The sequence below is a fragment of the Dipodomys merriami genome, unplaced genomic scaffold, assembly GCF_024711535.1.
Source record: "Dipodomys merriami isolate MVZ:Mamm:240054 unplaced genomic scaffold, mDipMer1.0.p SCAF_27, whole genome shotgun sequence".
Taxonomy (NCBI): Eukaryota; Metazoa; Chordata; class Mammalia; order Rodentia; family Heteromyidae; genus Dipodomys; species Dipodomys merriami.
In genome coordinates this window covers 3,315,540-3,332,849 of record NW_027204159.1, presented here as the reverse complement: position 1 = coordinate 3,332,849, position 17,310 = coordinate 3,315,540, and the positions used below count along the sequence as shown (strand labels likewise).

The 17,310-nt window shown below is 35.4% G+C and overlaps 1 protein-coding gene across 2 annotated transcripts in view; it reads left to right on the top strand.

The window, feature by feature from the left end:
* The window catches only part of Tmem232 (transmembrane protein 232), a 208,685-nt gene that overhangs the window by 72,684 nt on the left and 118,691 nt on the right, over positions 1-17,310 (top strand). For both annotated transcript variants that reach the window (XM_070036029.1, XM_070036028.1), the window contains one exon: positions 10,870-11,048. In XM_070036029.1, the coding sequence (XP_069892130.1) occupies positions 10,870-11,048 (179 nt within the window). The remainder of the gene's footprint in view (positions 1-10,869; positions 11,049-17,310) is intronic.

Sequence of the window (17,310 nt, the reverse complement as noted above, 5' to 3'; positions counted from 1 at the left end):
TATATTAAAATCCTCCAGTGTGCTTCTGAGTAATTTTTTTCTCACATTTAATCTGATCTAGAAATAACTATTAATACTGTAGTGTTACTTTCCTCATTATCCTGGCTATTCATCAGGGATAATTTGATAATATGTTCAGAGGTAGAGAAATCACTAATTTAGTCTAACATATCTACTGTGCACATTATTTGATACTGATATTTCTTAAGATTTTATTGAATACTTATTTCAATATTTTTGTGTGGTTAATATTAAGTTTTAATATTATTTAAATTAGATGAGACATACACACGCATGTAAGATTTCATATTACATATTGTGCCCATATTTCATATCATTCATTCTTTATTTAGTACTCATTACATTATTTTTTATTGGGGGGCTGAGAGGGAAACACTGGGAGAAAACAAGTGATGAGGTGACATTGTACCAAAAGAAATGTACTCATTACTTCATTTTTGTAACAGTAATTCCTCTGTACATCACCTTTATAATAACAACAAAAAATAAAAATAAATTTAAAAAAGGAAATATTTTAGGAAAAAAAGACATTGCCAGATACACATTAGACACCCTGATTTTTGGGCATCCTCACAGGCCTGAAACATAACATAACGTGCACGCCTGCAGGGAGAAGTAGGTGATGTAGAAGGCATCAGAGGGCAATCGTAAACAGTTGACAGAGACCTGGAGAAGTTCAGAATTACTGAACTTTAGATCTGCAAGAGAAACAATGGACCCTAACATTAGGCTCTTATCAGAAGGGTACAGAAGGTGGAAAATTTCCCACAGTTGGACTTTAAGCAAGGGAGAAGGAAAGTCTCCACGAGTTCTACTGACTTACAATCTGTCATTCTGCAAAAATACAGATTGATATGAGTTTTATGGTATGGGCAGTACGGGGCCCCTGCATTTCCTAGCTTGCTCACTGATGCTATGGTAGAGAATCGTCTTACGAGAGGTTCTTATAATCAAACCTATCAGTTTAAGAGTAGAAACCTCTGCATTTTCCTGTCTCCAAGCCCCAAAGACCACCCATCTCCATTGGCTAAAAGAGCAACAGCCCTATTGATCAGTTTGGGTCAAGAAACTGGTTTAGGGGTTCCCGGACATAGAACTACATCGTGGGAAATTGCAGAGGGAATCTGAAAACACTGTTGAAAACAGCAGCCCAAATCACAAGACCAGCTGTGTGTGAATATGAGAAGAGATCTGAGACAGAGACCAGTGTACAGGGCATGTGGGACCGACCATTTAGTGCCCAGGAAGGACAACTTGCTTTGGTCTGATTGGTTTTTCCCCACTTGTAAGAGCCCCAGAGAACTTTGGTAAGAACACAGCTGCTACACAGGCATTTCTGATGTCCACATGCACACAGGCAGAGGGAGTGTTTCTGGTGCAAAGGACATCTCTTTTTGTAGATGATATGATTCTATAATTAAAAGTTCTGAAACATACCACCAGAAGTCTGGTAGATCTGACACTTTGCAAAGCAGCAGAATACAAAATCAATATATAAAATCTATAGATAGCAGATAAATATCACAAATGTTCAGGCAATTCTTCCTTCCCAATAAACATAGTGCCCCAAAGGCAGGGATTATGGAGCAAGGGTGCTTTTCCCTTTGCTACTAGTCATGCCGTGGCTAGACTCACTGTGCCAGATGCCTTAAAACTATTTCGAGTGTTTCTCCCAATAGAAATTATTCCTTTAAAGATTTTGGACTATCCATAGAGTGAGGGAGTCTAGTGTTCCCTTTTCTGGACATCCTGCCCATGTCACCAATCTTTCACATTTTCAAAAGCATCTCAAAGTAGCTACTTTTTGGGAGCAATAATAAAAGCCATAAACAGGATAATGGATGAGAGATTTAGTTAAGGACATGAGAGAAAATAACACCAAAATGGCACCAAGGGAGGCAGGTGTAAGCAAAGAAATGTCCACGGGACTAGACATAGTGTTAGAAATTTTGGATACAAGTAACAAAACACAAAGTGACACAGCTGAGCTATCACATTCTGGATCACTTAGGCAACTTGTCTATCAGAAAGAATGTGAGTGTCTTAAAGCCTGTGGGATTTCAAAGAGGTTTTTTTTTTTTTTTGCACATACTTACAAATATAAAATTATTATTTCCTTTTTTTCCCAAGATAATCTTTGCTAAATTCTCCTCTTTTCCTTCATTTTGTCTTGTAATAAAAATAAACTGTGGAAATTAGTTACTGCCATTGAGATAATCCATATCTTTTCATAGTATGAATTTAGTAAAATTTAAAATAAACCCAGAAATCAGAAGTCTGGTATTTCTTTAGCTTATTTATAAGAATCACAGTTGGTCCTAAAGAGAAAATGAGCTGCTTTCATCTTCGATTCTGTTATATTTCCAGAAAATAATTATTTTTAATTAACAAATTTCCATAATTGACTGTTGGAGAAGATTATGAAACTTAAGCAAGGCAAATTCTACCCAAATCCTTAATTATTCATGAACATTTTGGCATCCTGCTTGGCATCCAATTTCAGTCAACTACCACATTCTAATAAAATAATCAGATGTCTTCTGTCTTTGGTTTTCAATAATACCTGCAAAAATGTGAGCAATTAGTAATTATCTTCAAGTTATTCTGCTGAACATTTATGTAATATGTGTAGTGATTAAGTGTGATTATATATGCAACTAACTTGTATGAATACTTATAGGGTTATGGATTGAGTGGTAGAAAGCATGCATATGACCATGGGTTTGATTCAGTCCTCCATTTTTTCTGCACCTATCTCTATGTCCTCTGGAGCTTGAGCATCTTCAAAAATACTATCTTTTGACAGTAATTTTAAGTTTGAGAATATTTAGAACCATCTTCCTTTCTGATACTCATTGCAAATCTGAGCATCCCTGAGAAGGACCCACAGAATTGACAATCCCAATCCTGAGTATGAGTTATGACTGTGAAAAAGGAACATACTAAGTACGAAGCTTCCTGTTGTTCTCTGCCAGTGGATTGTGGAAACAACATCTTTTTCTAGTACTATGTGTGATAACAAGAGAATAGAGAATAAACAAGTATGGAAGCTCTCCAAAGCTTTGGTATCTGTAATTTTATCTGGGACACAATTACACATTTATTTGACTATCTGCTGCATGGCTGATCCTAGATTTGGCCCTTGCAGAGGTTAAGCTGATTCTATGTGGACCAAGTCATGGTGGCAAAAATCACATTTTTTATTGCTGTCTATCTAACATGGCTGAAAGACCCCAGGTAAACAAAAGTGTTTGTAGTGGAAAAGACATTCCAAGTCCTATGAAGGGACAAGCAAGAGGAAAGGCCAATCCTCTCCTTAATTCTATAGGTCAGATATCTCAAATCCAAGCCATACTCATTTTGCTTCTAGATTATTTCTAAGAGTAAAGCATATCCCTGTTTTCTTTTTATATAACCTAAAAATTTCACCTAAAAGTCAGAAAGATAAAGTGGGTCAGATTCCCTCCTTATTCAAAATACTCAAAATATGATGACTCACAGTAGCAGACATAAAGGATGAATATGTGTGGAGATTATATGAGGATTGTATGTAATAAAAATAAGTAATAAAGTCATAAGTAATAATTATCATATGTGGGATTAAAAACTTTAACTGTTGAAATATTATGATGAAGAAGAAATAAGAGGTTAACTAATGTTTAATAAACATCCTGGGCTTTGAGTTAGTAAAATCAATTTTTATTAAGAATATTTAAACTTATTTTCCAGTCTAGAAATTGAGCATGATCTTTCATGTATACCTAAAAGACATACTTCTCTGACATAATCTTTTCTGGGGAGCCCCAGGTATTCATACTTTATCTATCCTGACCTCTTTGCTCTTTCTCTTGACTTTCAAGCTACTTCTGGAACAAAGCCTTTGCATTTTCCCATCCCTCTGTTGGGAACATTTTTCTCCAGTTCCTTAGATTGTTAATTTTTCCTCTTCCCTCAAAACTTAGCTTGACTATTACCTTTTCCTGGGAGCCTCATTGTCACTATGTCTGCAGTAGTTTTCCCTTTGTAGTTATTGTTGGTCATATTACCATCTATTGTTCCCATAAGCCATTTTAACTGACAATTTCACTTATTTACTTACTGTCTATTATTCTCATAAACCCATTTTAACTGACTTTTATTTACTTACTTACTAGCTGTCTTTTGCGGTCAGAATTAAGTACCTTGAAGGCATATATATATATATATATATATATATATATATATATATATATATATATATATATTCCCCCCTCCCATTGGTATATAGAACAGTGTTTAGCACCTAGCATTCACTCAAAATGTTAAACACCCAGCTGACTGGCTGGTGCTTATCCAACCATAAGTTTTTGTATTGATCTGGTTCCTTTCCCCCTGCATGGCATTTCAGAAGACAGTGTTTTGAACCACATCTTTCATTCAAGTTACCTTTCAGTCAGATCTTGCACAATAATACATTATTGTGAAATAATCTATATATCTAGAGTGGCAAAGGCTTATAAGGAGTCCAAACACTCAAACGAAGCATTGATACAAAGAAAGGCTCATACTAGTTTTTTGAAATGTCAGGCTTTCTTAATATATTCTAAGAATTTATTGTTTTGGTTCAGCCTTTTCCCCCCTTGGGATGCTGTCTGCTTAGCTGCAGACACAGAAGCTGTTTCTCTCCAAGTATTTAAAGTGACATATTTGATAGCTGCCACAGGGTCACCGAAAGCAGAACAGAAGAGAGCCTTATGCTGCAGCTTGGTCCCTGGATGAAGTGCTTCTCAGCAAATGTCTGGATATGCAGACGAGAATGCAGTCTACTTTTATGACAGTTGTAACACACACCATCTGTCTTTCTGAGGATTTCTTTTTTCTTCATTAACTGTCGATCCATTAGATGTAATACATTCTCCTGCCAATATTTTTCACCAGCAATACTTTACTGGCGTTTAAATTAACAGGTGCTCAGCTCACTTTTAAAAGAAATCTGAGAAGGACTTGGGAATTTGGAAACATGTTTACTGGAATATATTTCATAGGTTTAATATCAATTTTGTACATGAATCAGACTCCGTTTATAAAATATTGTTCAATAAATAATTTAAAATATACATAGAAAGGTACTTTATATGTACAATTACATGGGCAAGATAATGAGTACATTTCTTATCAAGCATTATAGCCTCCTCCTTTGTTTCCCCTTCCCATCCCTTCCCATCCTCCCCCCCCACCCATTCCTGCTTGCTCCCCTACATCCCCCACCCCCCACCCCCCACCCCTGCACCAAAGTTGTAAAGTTCGTTTTCGACATATCATCAGTTATTCTTATTAATGTAAAGAAGTTAGAAACTGTGTGTCATAGCTCCAGCTACTTAGGACAAAGGATCAAAAGTTTGAGGTCAACTTCTGTGACTTAGAGAGGCTTGTCCCAAACTTGTAAAAGGAACAGGAGGTGTGCTTAGTGATGGAAGTACTTGATGATCATGTAAAAAGCCTTAAGTTTAATATCTAATATCACCACCCCAAAAGTTGAGAGCATATAAAAAATAAGAAACAAGTGAAATTCCACAGGTTTATTTGTAATATTATTCAGAGCCTTTATTCCTATGATGCTTGAAAATTTGAAAATATTAATTTAACAATTCAAAAGTGCTCCTTATACATAATAAATTCAAAGAACATCTTAATGCAAATAATTCACACAACACTAACCTGACTTTTGGTGTTAACTTTCATTTTAGCCCTATGATACTGAAAGTTGGGCTTCATGTATATCATTCTGTTTTTTACAGCTAATATTTGCCTACTTTCTCCAAAACAACTTCCTTGACATAATCTCATTTTTTGCAAGTCGTTTCAATATTGTTCAAAATGTCCTTTATGGCTGTTCCTTCCCTTCTCCTTTGGAGCTGAAGAGACTTATTAGATCTTCATGGCAACTTAGGTTTGTCCCTTCCCCTCCAATCTCCTGCTGCCCATCTTAGTAAAGACCTATACTGTCTCATAAAATGTCCATCTAGGTTTCCCTGTTTATTTCCAGAATAGACATAATATTATACTGAATAGACATAATATTATACCGAATAGACCTTATGCCTTTGTTCAAACAGCTACAATTTAGTCTAACCCTATTTATTGCTAGTTTTTTTCACTATCCCATTTTAACATGAACTCTGTACCTCATTTTAAGTTGAGATCTTTATTATCCTCTCTCCTTTCTCCTATCCCTCTGCTAGTAGTCCTATTATTTTTTCTAGATATCCTGATTTGCTTCGCACTGTTCTGTTTTTCTTTTCCTTGAAAGTTTTGTGCTTTAAGACACTATTCAGATACAAGCAAATTGAGATCGTTCTTCACATTACCGGCTTTCCTTATTCAATGTATATAATAAGTATATATATTATACTTATACATATCCATATATAAAATTCACATGTGTATTGTAGGTACTGTGGTAATGGTATCAATGCAATCCTTTGTGCCATTTTGCTTTAAGGAGATACACTGATTATCTTAGAGGCAAGAAGTCCAAAATCAAGTGGTTGAAAAGGTAGGTTCTTTCTAAAATTTGTTAGGAAAAAATCTACTCATTGCCTTCTTTTAGCTTCTGGAGATTTTCTGGACCTCTTTGTCATTCCTTGACTTGCAGACTCTGCCTCCATCTTCACTTGACAGTCTACACAGCAGGACTGTGGTGAGGTCTAGTTTTAGGAAACATAAAAGATGTTCTTATGTACCCTATTTATTGACTTGCATTATAAGGAGATCAAATTATGGAAAGTTGGAAAAACTAACTTTTCATATTTAGCTTTTTATCAGCATATATTAGGTACACAAAAGCTTTTCATTGTGATATGCCTTTACATTTATATAATGTACATTGATCATATTTATTCCTTCTGCTTCTTTTTCTAAAATGACATAAAGATGGAGTATTGAATTTGTATTTCCTTTATGGCTAAGGATGTTGAACATTTTCTCATGTATTTAGCAATTTGTACTTCTTTTGAAAATTCTCTTCAATTCATTTTTCCCATTTATTATTTATTTGTTCTGTTGGTAATTAATTCTTGTGTTCCTTCTATATTCTGTATAAAAAACTTTTGTCTGATGAGTGCCTCTCTTCATTTTGGTAATTTTTTTCTTCTATGTACAGAAGCATTTTAATTCTATATAATCCTTCCTGACGATTTTTTTCTTTTTTTTTTCTTTTTTTTCAGGCAGGAAAAGAAGTTTGTTTACCAAACTGCTGCCCCTGCCATGCATGGTGGAGAAGCATGGCTGAAAAGGAAAGGGGGAGGGAGGAAGAGGGGTGCCCCACCTCTGGGCCAGGACTTATCTAGGCCAGGGACAGGAAGAGGTGTGACCAGGTGGGGGAAAGGTGTGGCCACACTGGATCTGGATGTGACCTCAGGGTCACATAGGAGGCATGTGATCAGAGGTGGCCCAGGATGTGACCTAGCAGGAGGGGAAGGTGACTGCTTCCAGGTGTGCCAGTTACCTAGGTAACAGATACTGGGCAGAAACTTAGCCAAGAGGGAGGGAGGTGTCCCTGTGCAGACCTTACATTCCAGCCTTTTGATAATTATGAAAAAGGGTGAAGATTCTCTCTGGCTACTTCCTGCTGGCAAGGGACATCGACAGTAGGGGTAAAAGGCTGAGATGTGGTCCCCTCTGGGAGAAAGCAGCATTTGGTAGGTGTGAATCCTTAGATGAAGTCTGGAGGAGGCAGGTCTCTTGGATGAAATCTGGAGAAGTCTCATGTGGCATTGAGGGACTGAAAAAAAAATACTAGAGAGCAAATAAATGGCAAGAGGAAGGATTTGGGGCTGAAAAATGTTGGTAGAAATGTCCCTAGCTACTTCTGATGTCTGGCAACTAGATAGAGGAGAAGTCAGGTAACAAAGGCAAGAATATAAATTGCTGTCCAGTTAATAGGTAGACAGGTAAGGACAGTAGATGGGCAGGCTTCTTACTTCTATTGACCTCCTGGCTCTGGTTAATTTTGAAAGGGCAAGTGCAAAGTTGCTGATGTGACGTCATCTCCTCTTACTCCTCTCCATGTTCCCTTGTTCTCCAGACTGGCTGAGTCTAGGTGCTCATTGCTGGGATGGCTGGTCCCAGTTTGTATTCAAGGAGGTTTGAATTCAAGTCCTGGGCACTGTTCCTGAGCACTTCTGCTCAAGGCTAGTGCTCTACCACGTTGAGTTACAATACCACTTCCAGTGTTTGGCTGGTTCAAGATAAGAGTCTTGAGCCATGCTTTCAGCCTGGTTCTTTGCAGGTTAGTTGGGAGATGGAGTCTTAGGGATTTGCAGCCTGGGCTGGCTTTGAACTGCAATCTTTGCCACAAAAGCCCTTTATTATTTCCAATTAAAGGAGATCAAGTAGAATAGTAGAGTTTACCTGGTTCTTAGCAAGAATTGACCAACCAATATTCTGAAATGACAAATTTTGTTACTGTTAGGGAGATACATTTATTATCTCACAGTCCTGGAGGCTAGAAGATCAAAATCAAGTTGTTGTAAGAGAGGGTTCCTTCTGAGGTTTGCTATAAATCCTGTTCCATGCCTTCTCTTTTTTTTTTCTTCTGCTTATGTGGTGCTGAGGAATCGAACCCAGGGCCTCAAGCATGCAAGGCAAGTGCTCTACCACTGAGCCACCTTCCCAGCCCCAATCCATGCCTTCTCTTAGCTTCTGGTAGTTTCTGTCCTTCAGTATTCCTTGGCTTGCAAACTCTGCCTTCATCTTCACATGATAGTCTCTCATGGATACTTCCACATTTTCCATTTAATGAGTACAGCCCTCCTCAGGGTCCCATGTGCTCCAGTATGATTCTTAGTAAATTACATCTCCAATACTCCTTTTTTCCAAATGATATCACATTCCAAGGTGTTGGAGCTTGGCAGTTCATTTAGTATCTTGAGGCAGTCACAGCTTTTTTTCCCAAATGGCACTCCAGATCATTTATACCAAATTGCTATTACTCTATCTTCTGGTATAGGCTAGGGGCAAGAAGAAGGATGGGGTTTCTACATATTCACAAACAGGCAGAATGATATAAATTCATCCCAAACTCCAAAGTTCATTTATCCTATATGAAAAGGGAGAACTGAAGAGAGATACAATAAAAAATTCAAACAGAAAGTAAATATTTCCTCAAAGGCACAAATTTTGCAAAAGTGGACGCTTGAGAAACACGGGTTGAGTTTTATGAAATCATGGGTAATTCTCAAGACACCACACAACTTTCTCAAAAATTATAAATGAGAAGTGGTGCTGTGGCTTAAGTGGTAGGGTGCAAGCCTTGAGCTGAAATGTTGAGGGACAGTGCTCAGGCCCAGAGTTCAGGCCCCATGACAGACCAAAAAAAAAATTCAAAAATTATAATGATGGATTTGAAATGAACTTGTTACTGTATGGTTTTCAAGGCCTATGGTGACTCATGAGCAGCAAGTCTCTTCTAATTAAAACACTTTCCACACAGGGAAACAGAAGTAGAAATATTTAAAAATGGTAATGCAAGAAATAGATTTCTGAGCAACCTGAAACCTGAACATTGTAGTTTTCCTAATACTATAAAAGCTGGGACAATCCTGTGGCTCATGTGGGAATAAGAGTCTAAGATTAAATGCCAAAGTAAAATCTTTTCGCCTTTGCCATACTTAGAAATTTTCATGGTCTGTTGAGAAGAATGTATATTTTGCAGACATTGGATCAGAATATTTGGTAAGGGCATGCTACGTCCATTTGTTGTATAAAGTGTCTAATTCTGAATTTTCCTTCTTGATTTTTTTCTTTTTTGTCTAGATGGTCTAGTGTTTGGTGACAGTGGAGTACTAAAGTCAGTACTACTGTGTATCTATCTGTGTCTTAATGTTTTATAGTGTTTGTTTCACAAAATGGGATCCATCAACATTCAGTATATATGTATGGTAATAACATAAAGCAGTGATTGTATCTTTATTCCACAAGAACATTGTTGATTTCTACTGTTATATGAGTTAGCACTAGGGCAGTAAGAAAAAGTGATATGTAGAATTTGATGAACTTTGGAACACTTCTATATTTCTTTTTGAGCCTTTTTTCCTCTTATTGTTCTTAGCAGTTTCTTATAGGGCCAATGTTTTCATATTGATCTTGGATGAATTTATCTTTCCTTTGAGGACTGTATTATGTTAGCTCTCAAATTTGTTTATTTTACCTAATCATAAATCAGAATTAAACTTTCCTGAAAATGACTACATAGAAATATGCCATAATTAGGTTAAAAATAGAGGGGAAATTGCTTCTTCTTTTCTGTAAGGGAAATAGATATTTAAAAGTAAGTTTGGTGCTGTATATTTAAATTGCTAATTTCTGTATTACTTTTTGAGGAAAAATGAATTAGATTTTAATCACCTTTTTATTAAATACTATTTTTATATTTGTTTCATGTCCTTACTATTAAACTAAAATGTGTAGTTCATAATTTTGTAAAAGTTTTTTTTGCCTGCCTTTTACATTGTTTAGAAGTTTTTTTTAATAGTTGATGGACTATGTTTTAAGTAGTAGCTAATGATTTTTCTCTTATATCTCTTATTAAAAATCATAATTGTAATCTAAGTGTTGATATTAATTCAAACAAATTCCTCTTTGCATAAATACTAATTTGCTTTTGTAGTGTGCTTTATGGCTTAACCATTCACGTAAGTTTAAGAGGTGTATTAGGAGCAGGTTGTTTTTTCATGCGGTAAACAATGTCCAGATAATCTTCTCAAATCAAGGAATTAAATGGGCACATAGTTCACATGCTAGAATTTCATATTTTAAATATTATTATGGATTTTGGTAATAAGATGATGACTGTTCCTTTTTATGCAGGTGATCAAGTAGTCTGGATTGGATACTATGGCTTAGTGTATAATATGGTGAAAATGTCCTGGGAACTTCGGGGTGATGAGGAACAGGATGGATTTAGAAATGTGATATGGGAAATATTACAAAAAACAAAGGAAAATGAAAAAGACACACGGATCCAAAGTGCAATAACAGTAGCCCAGGTGAGTTGAGACATTACTCAATAAATTGGTACATTTATCAGTAAGAATCATGTTTGTCAATTCTCTATAGAAAGCAAATGCCAGAATATTACTGGCCTACTTTTGTATGGATTTTTAATATTTTTTTGCCTTTTCTTTTTCTGCTGGGGATGAAACCCAGGATGTCTTACTTAATAACAAGTGCTGTGCCACTGAGCCATGTCCCAGCTCTACTGGCCTATTTTTCTTGAAAGATAAGAAGACTAAGCTCAAGAAGATAGCATTACAACTGAACTCCTAAACCTACCATAAAAATGGAATTAAATAAATGCAACAAACTTGAGGAAAATATATTCCAGCTTGGTATGATCCAACCATAGAACTTGAATATAGTGAAAAATGGTGATTGAAATGGCTAGGTACATCAGATTGATGAATGACATTGAGCTCTGGTGAAAAAGCTTGGAAAATAATAGATACTTTAAGAAGCATAACACATACTTCTATTTGAGGGCTGTTTCTAGGAGGCCCAGTGGCTGAAATGCATGGAAGTGTTTTGACTTTTTCCTGCTAAGAGCTGTCAAAAGAGGTTGGTTGTGGTTAGGATTCAGAAAACTGGAGAGATAAGGTGCTTCTCTGTGGTTTGGTCTTTTGTGAGTTTGAAGAATCCAGATACCTCTGCTTACAATTGAATGTTTCATTATTCTCTAGTTGAGTGGACAAAAATACAATAAAGAAGTCTGAACATGGCCATATTATGATACAAGAGTAGAGAGAGAAAAAAGTTGGCCCTAACTTCAATTATCTCAATAAACACAGAAAATTAATGGGTACAGGAAAATGTTACTTTAAGGGTTGCCTCCTAGTCCTAGGATTTTTCCTCTTAGCCTGTTTGACAATTGCATTTGTAAACCAAACTTAAGTCTCTTCTAGATTGAAAGTTGAAAACACATAGAACATTGTTTAGTGAGAAAGCACAAACGTATACAACTATTGTAATATTGGACTAGTATACTAAAGAGCTGTCTTAGAAAAGGAAGTACAGATAAAACTTTTTTTTTTTTTTTTTGTTGGTTGTGGGGCTTGAACTCTGGACCTGGGCGCTGTCCCTCAGCTCTTCAGCTTAAGGCTAGTGCTCTCCAACTTGAACCACAGTGCCACTTCTGGTTTTCTGAGTGGTTTATTGGAGATAAAAGTCTCACAGACTTTCTTGCCCAGGCTGGCTTTGAACCATGATCCTCAGATCTCAGCCTCCTGAGTAGCTAGATTACAGGTATGAGCCACTGGAGCCTGTCTTAATTAAATCAGAATTTTAAAATGTTAAGTGATTTATAAAAACATCACAATACATGAGAGAAGGTGTAATGTGTTAATACATATGTACATATACATATATAATGGTATCCATATAATATATCTAAAGGCACTGGGTAATATTTAAACCATGGTAAACCTATCCTTTATTTTATTTTATTTTATTTTTTATTGTGAAAATGCTGTACAGAGGGGTTACAATTACATGGGCAAGATAATGAGTACATTTCTTATCAAGCATTGTAGCCTCTTCCTTTGTTTCCCCTTCCCATCCCTTCCCATCCTCCCCCTGTTCCCCCACCCAATCCTCCCCCCCACCTCCCCAGCCCGGCACCAAAGTTTTAAAGTTCGTTTTCGACATAAGGACATGTACATCTCATTGTTGCAATGAGTCCACCTGTATCCCTATTTAAACGATTCGTTTTTCCCCTTCCCCTCCACAAATTATACCGACATGAAACACAGTGAAAGCAGAGGTTATACTGTGGGGGAGGGACATACAAAGCAACAAAGAAATAATCTTATAAATGTGTTAGAAACAATCGCATGAAAGAAAAAAAACATTTGAATACATATCTAGACATTTTCTACTTCTTGTGGTATAAAGCCTTCCTTGTAGCTCTTTGAATTATACTTCTAGCTCTTTTAACTATGTTGTTGCCTATATTTACCCTATCATGTCATAGTATACTATACCAGAACTTCTTGCTCTTGCCTTACTGTAACTTATACCCATTGATCAATCTTTCCATATCCCTTCCCAGATGCAGCATTAGTTTTTATCAATACTAAATATCAATATATATTGATGTTCTATATATGTTTACTGATTGTAAAATAGTTAACTTTGAAAATTCAAAGAAACCTTAAGATCATATTTGGTTATTAAGTTACATTTAATATTTCTTAAAATAACTTTTAAGTTTTTAAAGTAATAAAATTATGAGTAAAATGTAGAAATAACTTGGAAATTAAAGAAATCCTTGATTAAATAGTTATTATTACCAGGAAGAAATTAATCAATTTGTGAGCAGTAGCCATGGTTTGGGGTACTGGCAATCTGCAAGGAACAAAGTACAAATTCTTTCAATTATAACATTTGTTTCAGGAAGGCTGACAAATATGTAACCTAACAAAATAAAACATTATTGAATGGTGATAGTTAGTTACTATAAGGAAATAGAGAAAGTTCTTGGAATGTGCTGGATGAGGAGGGAGAGTTCAAAGAAGGCTCCCAAGGTTACAGCATCAGAAAGAAAAACTGTGTACTGAAAGAGAAGTGACCACTAAAACAAGACTCTCGAGAGTAGATTGCAAGGGCTGAAGACAAAAATTATTTTGTTGTGTTAAGAGAGCTGGCAGGTCAATGTGTGTAGGCTTTGGTAACAGAGAGAGGAGGAAGAGATAATGATGAATGGGAAGAAATATTTTAATATGGCTCACATTAGCAAGAAGCATGAGCTTTTTAATTGAGAACATATTGAGTGGAAAATATTAAGAAAAATAAAAGCAATAATAAATGACAGAATAAAGTTATAAAATTGATAAATCCTGAAATTATTTCAGCAAAACAAAAATAGTACACGAACTATTAGTAGAATAGGTTGTAAATGGAAAAATGGAGAAACAAAGTTTACAAAAGTAAAAATGAAGGACATTGTATAAAATAATTTTAATTATGAAAAGATTGATTTATCACTTTATGTTAATATATGTTGATACAATATTTTCCTAAGAAAATGGAAGTTACAGAAAACCAAGATTCATTCATTGTCATGGCCATTGTTTTTAATGTTGTTTTTGACATTCTAGGCTGATGTACTTATATGTGGAAAATAACTGAATATACATTGGTCAATGTGGAAGTATAGTCATGTTTGTCACACTATAGTATTAGAGTAGTAAAACACTTGGGAAAAAAGACAAAATAATAGTTTAAATTCCAGTTTCTCACAATCAATTTGGATCTGGAACAAATTATCTCTTGCAACTTTCATTTTCTTACTTTTGAAAGATGGCTGGTGAGGATTATTGGAACTACTTATGGACAGGAATGGGTTACTGAAGACCACTCAAGAGACAGCTAGGTGATGGCAGCACAGAACCTAGAGTCCACTTGTCTGGGTACAATGGACATATCTACCACAGAGTAACTAAGTGGCCTTCATATATTCGTATTTCCATTTCCTTCTCTGAAAACAAAGCTAATATATAACCCACAGGCTTTTTGAAATGACTGAGTTATCTAATAAGCACAGAATAAACTGTAAAATATTCTGAGAAAGTAGAGGATAAATAGATACAAAATATGAAATTCTTAAAAATTATTTTTGGAGTAGTTTCTTCCTGGTACTGCTAACTGGGAAGTCTTCAATTCTTCCTTAAATTATGGAACATAAACTTGAAAAAACGGATGTACTATCCATGATTTGGAGATTAAGTACCTGTCTGCAAAATTAGGTAGGAAAAACCTAGTTGGTATTGTTAGCTGCTGAGTTACCATCAGTTTGGCATATAAATGTGGTTGAAATGCTGTGTGGAAAAATGAATCTTATGGTCCTTCATATTTTTATCTGTAGGGAATGAGTAGGCAACTGAGATTTGTAGGACCAACACTCAGCACTGTCTGACTTAAGGGTTGGGTTGGTGTGTGGGGAGTCATTGCTCTGCTTTGGTATAGTTCACACTCTCTAGAGTTATGCCTCCAGAATTTAGTAACATTCTTACTAGCAGTAAATTAATTCACTTTCACATGCATCTTAATTTTTATAGTAAGATGTTTTATGTCTCACTTATAAATTTTGATTTTAAGCAATGACAATGTAAATTACACAGTAAAGTATCTTTCCTTAAATTAAAAATATAATCAATAATAGCCTCTTGTTTTTTCTGATTAAATGGCTGTATGTATGTAGTCATTTAATGTCATTGATATTATATATGTACATATACATACACACACATACATCCATATGACATCTTGTGAGTTTCCAAATGTCATTCTCTTTGACTTCTTTACATCTTATTTTGAAGGAGGTTGATTTGTTGTTAGATGACATATACTTTTTGCAACTTAAATTTTATCTTTTTTATATTATTATTGTGAAAATACCATGCAGAGGGGTTACAATTACATGGGCAAGATAGTGGGTACATTTCTTATCAAGCATTGTTGCCTCCTCCTTTGTTTCCTCATACCATCCCTTAAGTTCTATCTTTATAGTAGTCACAATTTAATTATCTAAATATTCTTAGGGGCTAGCTTTCTAACCATTTCCTTCCTAATAGGTAGGAAGGCAATTGATGAATTCACTCTAACCAATGCATTGCTGAAGCAACTGGATGGGAAATTATTGACAATACTTTGTCTGTACTCTAGCTCTTATAGGAAATGAAAACAAACTTTTTCCTTTTTAATCATAGTAGGATTTGGAGAAGTCTTGTAAAAGAGCTTTCTAAAATCAAGCAGTCCATCATTTTCTCTAGCTATTCTAAATTTTTTTCTTTGGAAGGGGACAATGAAAGAGCTGCCCACTTGAGCTAAAGTGTTTTGAATTTTATTAGCTTGCTTTTATGTAAGTCTTAAGTTTCATCGTTAGTTTTGAATAGAGAACTCAAAAAGAGAAAAACAAAGAAAATGATTAGATCCATTGTAAAGATGATCATTATATCATCTGACATTGGTTTTACTTACTCCCTACTGATTTTTTTAAATAAACTACTTGCTAGAATTTAAAAAAATGAGACTCAAATTTCTGGACAAGAGCTAACAGATATAAAATAATGATGTGGATTTATCTCGCAAAGGTTTATTATTTTCTCTTTTCACTTGGTTCTGTGATTATTTCATTTACTTGTATTATTCATGGGTCTTATATCTACTTATCTTTATATGTCATTTCAAATCTCAAATGGATGATACTGTAACTAAATAAGCTAACTCAAATTTGTCATTTCCATAATTAGAATTCTATTTATATACCTAATTCCAGGGCCAATCATTTGGTATAAAATTTTCTCTTTTTTTGAGATTTTAGTAAATATCTATAGATAATTACATTTGAATTTCATAAGTCAATCAGACATAGAAGTACATTTTAGATGCAAATACCTCATTACTCAAGCAGTCATCCTTGAAAATAAAGGAATAAACAAAAGATCGACTTCATGTGCTTATTAGCTTTCAATACTTACTCCCTAGTGTTTTCCTTCATCTTAATAGTAAACAGATTGGGAAAGCAAGTATTCTGTAGCAAAAAAACCTAAATTAGAAATTTGGAAAAGCAGTTATATTAATTTAGGTATTGTACACAGTATCAGAAATAAGCTTACATAAGATAGACCAAAAGACAAATATTTTATGTTGTTGTTGTTGTTGTTGTTGTGGGGCCTGAACTTTGGGCCTGGGTGCTGTCCCTCAGCTCTTCAGCTCAAGGCTAGTGCTCTACCACTTGAGTCACAGCGCCACTTCTGGCTTTTCTGCTTATGGGGTGCTGAAGGATCGAACCCAGAGCCTCATGCATGCAAGGCAAGCACTCTACTACTGAGCCACCTTCCCAGCCCAAGACGAATCTTTTATATCAAAATAAATTGGAGTTAGAATCAGTCAGATTACCAAGTGATAAAAAATATGATTTAGATATAAACGAAAATGTCCAACAGATGACTTTGAAGTGCTATGTAAATTAGCTTTTGTTTTCTTACTTAATATTAAGGTATTATCAATATATAAGGCAAGGAATATTATACAAGTTTTCACTAAAATACTGACATAAAAAAATAACTGTTTAGGGGGCTGGGAAGGTGGCTCAGTGGTAGAGCGCTTGCCTTGCATGCCTGAGGCCCTGGGTTCGATTCCTCAGCACCACATAAGCAAAAAGTAAAAAGCCGAAGTGGCGCTGTGGCTCAAGTGGTAGAGCGCTAGCCTTGAGCTGAAGAGCTGAGGGACAGCACCCACGCCCAGAGTTCA